Source organism: Lipotes vexillifer, unplaced genomic scaffold (assembly GCF_000442215.2).
Source record: "Lipotes vexillifer unplaced genomic scaffold, Lipotes_vexillifer_v1.1 scaffold217, whole genome shotgun sequence".
NCBI classification, from domain to species: domain Eukaryota; kingdom Metazoa; phylum Chordata; class Mammalia; order Artiodactyla; family Lipotidae; genus Lipotes; species Lipotes vexillifer.
In genome coordinates, this window is record NW_006788200.1 from 1,820,765 (window position 1) to 1,827,424 (window position 6,660).

The following is a 6,660-nucleotide window of genomic DNA, read 5'->3' on the forward strand; positions in this document are numbered from 1 at the left end:
AAGGAAAGCCACACTAACTTCAGCAGGAAAAGAGTGCACATTAAATTACTTCTGTAGCTTCCCGAAGATTAAGGCCTGTAGCCTTGGGATTGCATTACAATTAAGTAATAATGAAAGAGAAATCGTGTCTTTTGCTCAAATAACGCATTAATCCTACCATATAGTGTGGATCGTTATTCACTCTCCGGGTAACGTTGACTTTTGGGGGTGATTTTTCTTCCTCATTCCACAGGATGGGAAGCACGCACAGAGAAAAGGAGAAGGGGAGGCATCACGGAAGACAGTGGCAGTTAAGATGCCCTGGAAAGCTCTCAGGTAAGAATCAGTATTCATCACGTCATGAAGAAAATCCTAGGTGGTTTTATTGAAAGGGCGTAGTCATTGCTCAAGGTTCAGCATGTACCAAAAAAATCAGCACATGCAGAAAATCTACATCCCTCATGAGCCCCAAATTCATGAGGCCTCTACTACCTGAGCAGGGCTGGTTGCAGTTTATGACTCCTTTTCATTACTTCAGACCAGAGTTCACTAAGCAATTAGCAGGATAGCAAGACTCTCCCGGGAGGTATTTGAGAACAAGTTTTTCAAGCACTTTAGAAGCCTTTGTATATACCTAACATGCCATTAATCATTCTTATCTGTTCATTAAGGCTGTCTCCCGTAGGACCTCTACCCTCCAGTTCTTACTCACCTGGCTCTTGTTATCTATATAGCTGAAAAGAAGTCTACTTCCTTTATAACATATTTTTTAATTAAAAGACTTCATTAATTCACATGGGTGTGCTCCACCAATGAGTCAGCACTTTCAGAGTGCTATTAAATATATACAAAGGCCGTTCTCTGGTGGGTCTGTGTGGAAGACAAAACATGCAACTGTAGCTGGATCTGGGGATACATTTTTGGCACTGGAGAGATTTTAGACCATTACTTAACAGCATGATATAAACCTCCTGTCCTTATCAACACACGTGGCTTCCTTCTGTCCCCTACCAAAAAGGGGGCAGGATTTTAATTTTCACTGCAATCTACTTGATAAAAACTAAAGGTGGAAAGGAAATCAGATACTCTAACATTGAAAAGCAATGAGTTTTAAATGTCATGTCAGCCGTGACGTGACTATACCTCTTCCCGGGACTCTCCCACACCCATGTTCAATCCTCTGCTGGTTCCTGGGTTCATCCACCCCAGCGCAGCAGGCAGGGAGGCTCCAAGCAGTGTGAGATGCAGCCAAAAGCATCCTGGTTTCATTTTGTTGAGTCTGTTGAGAAAATGACAAACACTCAGAACTAAGTGCTGCAAAGTGTAAACATGTCAAGGCGTAGTTAGTTAGTGAGTACCTGTGCTCCAGAATCAGATAAATCAGATAAATCCGAGTTTAAATTCTGGCACCAACCGTTCTGTTTTCCTGTGGAGAAGTTATATTACTTCGGAGCCTAAGTTTATTCACCTCTAAAATGGGGTCAGAATATATACCCAATAGCGCTGCTGTGAGGACTGAAGGAGGCAGGGTTGGCACATAGTAAGAACTCTAGAAATGCTAACTGGTATGTAGAAACCCACTTGAAATGCACCTGCCACTACATCTGCAAGAACAAATGAGGGTGAGAAGGCTGAGGCACTTCTGTTAGGTTACCCTATGTCCATGCTTCTGTTTCCTCAGAAAGTATTTGCAGCTGGGCACACTAGTGCTCAATAAATGCTGATGAGGAATCATGTTAAATCTGTAGCACCCCTGTTTGTAGCTGATGCCTCAGTTAACAAGATAGTGAAGTTCAAAACAGCATTAAAGGGTCTACTATGTTTATTTTTGTTTCAAGACCAGTCTTTGTAGTAGAATCCCAGCACCCAATGGATAATAGGATTTCAGTAGCATTTAAGATATTTCCTGAGACTCACTTGATAGATTGTCTAAGAAATGGACAGTTGAAAGTAATCAAAGAATCACATGGATGAAAAAAACTAAGGATCAGCTATAATAAAAATTCAACTCCCTAACATATGCTGGGCATTGTGTTAAGGGGACAAAGACACAGACTGGTGCATTTGTCCAATTAGCTGTACTTTTTAAGGCTTCCACTGTGAACATATTCCAACCTTAATTTCAGTATCTCTAAGAAACATATCCAGATAGAACTCATCCTGCAGGATTTAGAACTCTTACTCAAGGCAACTTGACGAGTTATTGATTTCTGTGAGCACCATACAATTTAGTGCTTAATTGCAAGTGGTCTACACTGCATCCTGCTCATGGCTGGGGAGATGAAAACACACAGAGCTCCTTGGAGGCCAGCACCCCCATGACTTGGCTTAGGACTGGTCATGAGCAGGTGTCCGAGTCAGAGATGATTAGCTGCTTGAGAGACCTTACAGCCTGTTTGAGGGATCCACCCATGCTCACCCCCAGAGCCAACAGCTTTGAAGGATCCCTGCTGTACCCAAGGGGAGGTATCAAATGATCACTAGCGCTGATGCCAGGGCTGCCAAACAAATACACTCCTGCCACATTCCAGGTTTCCTTTGGCTGCCTTCATACCCAAATAAAGCTGCTGCTCCAGATTTGCTTTATATCCCCAACTTGAGACAGAAATGCCCACAGGAAAGAGAAGCCAAACTAAAAATTGTAGGCATATAACACTGGCCTATGAAAGGCAAGGTTATAAAGTTATGACTATCTTTTAAGAGAAGACAACTCTTTTTTCTTTCTCTCTCTCTCTTTTTTTTTTTTTTTTTTTTTTTTTTTTTTTAAGAGTCCACAGGCTCCTACTCCTACCTCTGTTGCTTCGGCCATTCATCTTTGACATCTGGAGGGAAAGCTAGAGTTACTGGGGAAACGGTCCGAATGGCTAGTAAATACAATCTGAAGGTCATGGTCTCAGCACAGTCAGCACCAGCTCCTCCCTCTGAAGAAGGCAGAGAGGAGCAGAACGCTGCAGCTTCCGCAGCTACCTGGGAGAGGGCTGCAGCATTATCAGCAGCCACCCAGCGCTACGCTCCCTGTCCGGGGCTCGAGCTAGGGTGTGTGTTCTTACAGGGATGAGGAGTGAAAAATCACATTTGGGACTAAAAGAGAATAAAAATGACTTCCCTAACTGCAACCAGTTTTTCTAAAAATAAATAGGGCAACTCCCTACTCCCCATAAATTATTCTCTTCTGAACACAGAGCCATCCATGTTCCAGAGACTGCAGAAAGCAGTTGCTGGATTTTCGGAATTTTTTTTAAACCAGCAAGAGTAACTCAAGCTAGAACTAGAAAGACACTGCTTCCTACTCTACTTTTATTAATTCTTCCCTACTTATCCACCATCAACCAGTGCTCATGGAGTGAGCATATATATAAAAGGTCTTCTCTCCCTTTTCATGCCTTCAAGCCCAAATAAACTAAAAACAGCAAGACAATCAAAACTTACTCTAGATAATGTACAGATTTCAATCCCTGGAGTTATGAACTATTTGAGCCACAATATCTAGTATTCAGTTTTCAGTTTGCCTAGTAATCCAAGACCAATTATTTTGGATGTTTTATTATTAATGGATAATATCAGAATAAATTCTGTTCATTTCAATTGTTTTGGGAAGCGCCAAATCACTTCATTTAAGAGGGTGTGCCCAGACCTCTGGCATTAAACCAGCTGTTCTGAGATGTGTTTCAGGAAGCTGAACTGCAACCCTACTGCACCTGGAGTCATCTCTGGTTTTGTCTGGTTTGTGTTGAGATTCCCGTAGGATTTTATTGGATGACAGGGAAACACATGAGCCAGGCCAACTACTGAAATATTCCTAGGCAGCCTCTCTGTAAAGTTTATTTCAGCTTGGCCACTACTAGATCAAACTTCATTTGCACGGCAGATAAGTCTGAGATGTCATTTTATACTCATGGTGATTGACAATTCATTCCGTCTACAGCAACAAGTCTTAAAATTTACAACCCAAGTTTTATGACAGTACGGTTCATAAAAAAAGAATACTGCGTCTAAATCAATTTTGATGATCTGTCTAATAACCAAATAGAGACTATCTGATTAACACATATAGCAATTACTATATGTCAGGCACTGTTCTAAACGCTTCATAGATATTAACTCATAATCCTCATTTCTACTCCATGAGGAGGGCAATGATTGTCCTCTAGTCAAATGACAGAGGAAATGGGTCACAGAGAGGGTTAAGTACCTTGCCAAGGCTGCGTGGCAAATAAATGGCAGAGCTGGGACTCCAAGCCAGCCAGGTGGACTTGTTGTCTATACTCTTAAACCCCATCCCCTGCTGCCTCTTGATACTTAGAAATATTTTATTTGGATGAATGGTTGGTTTTAGTTGGGGAAACATCTATGTACAGCAAGATTGGAGGCCATGAGCCCCAAGTCTCTCCTCTGACAGATGCCAAGAGCTGTGTTCCTCCAGCTTTCATAGCTCCGAGCAAGGTCAGAGGGGGAAGCCAAGCTGCCCCCCTCCTACACTTCACCCAGGATGGGGCCACTCGGCACGCTCTCCTTGGCATTCCTTGATGCTGTCTTCGTTGGCCAAGAATGTGGTTGAAATAAAGAAACCATGAGGAGATACAAAGGATGCCAGGCATCAAGAGTACCCTTTAGCTCATGGGCAACACCAACCAGCCTGGTAGACAGTTACTTTGGGCGAAGAGGACCTGTCGGAAGATTACTCATCAAATTCAAATAGCCCTACTGGCCCTCAGATGGAAGAAAATACAAGCATCTCCCTGTCAAAGAAATGGGAAGGTACCACTAATAAGGTCACAAACCCTCTTTTTCAACCTAGAGCTCCTTTCAAAATCAATTTAGGTTTATAAGCTTCATTCAGTCCATGCTAGAGTCCCAAGATTGGTTATAAATCTACCTGAGATTGTTCTCATAAAAGACCTGGGACTACCTTTCCTTTCAAACAACTCATAAGACACAATCACTTGATATTTAAGACATCTCGTTTCCAAGAGAGGTATTTCACTGCTTCCTCTGAGGTTTCCCAGCTGAGCCTCATGGTTCCCCATGCTCAGGAGAATCAGGTGCCAGACTGGCCACTGCACAGACAGGACACCAAAGGCCTAGAAGGTGGAGGAATTCACCCAATGTATGAAGCCAACTCAGTGGCCAAACCTAGACTAAAACTCAAGCATCCTGACCCCTAGGCAACTGTTTTGTTTCTAACATAATCACAAACTTACGTATGGAATATGTATGCACTCTCTGTTTAGACAGACTGATATTGCTTTTTTTAGTTCAGGATGGGCCCCATTAGATCATCTACCCCCTTGCTGTGAAAACCACAGGATTTTCTGGTGTTATAATATAAGCTGATATCAGGCTATTATTTATTTGTATTTAAAATTATAGAGGTATGACAAATCTGTAGAATGTAACATTCCAAATTCTGACTTGTTTTTTGAAGGAAGTTGAAAAACTGTGACCTAAGAATGCAAATGATCAGGGAGAAATAGGTATGAATATGTAAACTCCAAATCTACCCCCCCAGAGAACATACAGCAGCATGTAAGCTGTCTTTACTGAACAGCGTCAGAAGCCTGGCTCCTCCAGGAACCAGCCCTGTTTGGGAAGAATGGGAATTCTGACCCTTGGAGCTTTTGGGAAAGCTATTCACTGGTTCGTTCTCTCTTATCCTCTCTCTCAGAATATGGTGACATTACCAGACCAGACACTATGGAATAGTCACACGGAAATGGCTTCTCTTTGTAACAGACAGGACCAGAAATTATGAAGATGATTTGGCAGAACTAAGCAACACCATCCAGCCTTGAAGAGAATGGTAAGGTCTGTGACTTTGAGGCACCTGAATTTCTAACCTAATTGCAAAGTGTATGCTCTAGCCAATTACTTTTAGATGCATTGCATTTTACACATGTGATGTTGGCAACCAACAAATAGAAACCAATTGGGGACCACCAAAATCCTACAGTTCTCTTCTGTATGCCTGCCCAGTGTTCAAAGAAAAAAAAAAAAGGCATATCAACTCCAACCTAAAACCAGGAAGCTGTATGCTAATTTCTTTTGCAAGGTTTAGGACCCCAGTTTTGATTTGTGAGTGTTTTAGGAAAAAAGAAAAGGGTTCAAACTTCCTAAAATAATCTCTAAAATACCAATCCAGGGAAATTAGGCATGGAAACATATGAAGCCAAGCCTGAAGCAATCCGTAATAAAGTTATATTGCATTTCCTATTAATTATCTACTCGGTATCTTTGGTTAATTGTTCCAACATTTGATAAATTTGATATCTAAATTAGTCTATGTGCAATGTGTAAATCTGTGACATTCCTATTTACTATGAAGTTAACGCACAGAACCCTCACCCTTCCAACATTCAGATTATACCTCCTAAGTACCATGTTCGCCCCACTGTAGTTCTATTTTACTTGAAGTTGCATGCCTTGCGTTATGCACCAAGACAGAAAATGTAAGGAAAGATGTGCTCTTGAAATAACTGCCTAATTTGATTAATTAGTAAGCACAGAGCAACACAAGAAAGTTGAGTTTGCAAAGAAATATCAAAAAAGGCAAAGTAGCAATTAAGGAGATTTTTAGGAAATCCTGACTAGTCAATGACAATTTCTGAAATGTAATGTTGTCAAACAAAAGCTCACATCATGAAGATCACTAAAAAAAAAAAAAAAAAAAAAAAAAAAAAAGGC

The 6,660-nt window shown here is 41.3% G+C and overlaps 1 protein-coding gene across 1 annotated transcript in view; it reads right to left on the reverse strand.

Annotated features, from left to right (window-relative positions):
- FSTL4 (follistatin like 4) overlaps positions 1 to 1,248 on the reverse strand; it is a 448,259-nt gene extending 447,011 nt beyond the window's left edge. The window contains exon 1 of the mRNA XM_007461353.1: positions 1,123 to 1,248. Coding sequence (XP_007461415.1) covers positions 1,123 to 1,248 — 126 coding nt within the window. The remainder of the gene's footprint in view (positions 1 to 1,122) is intronic.
- Positions 1,249 to 6,660: the final 5,412 nt, after the last annotated feature.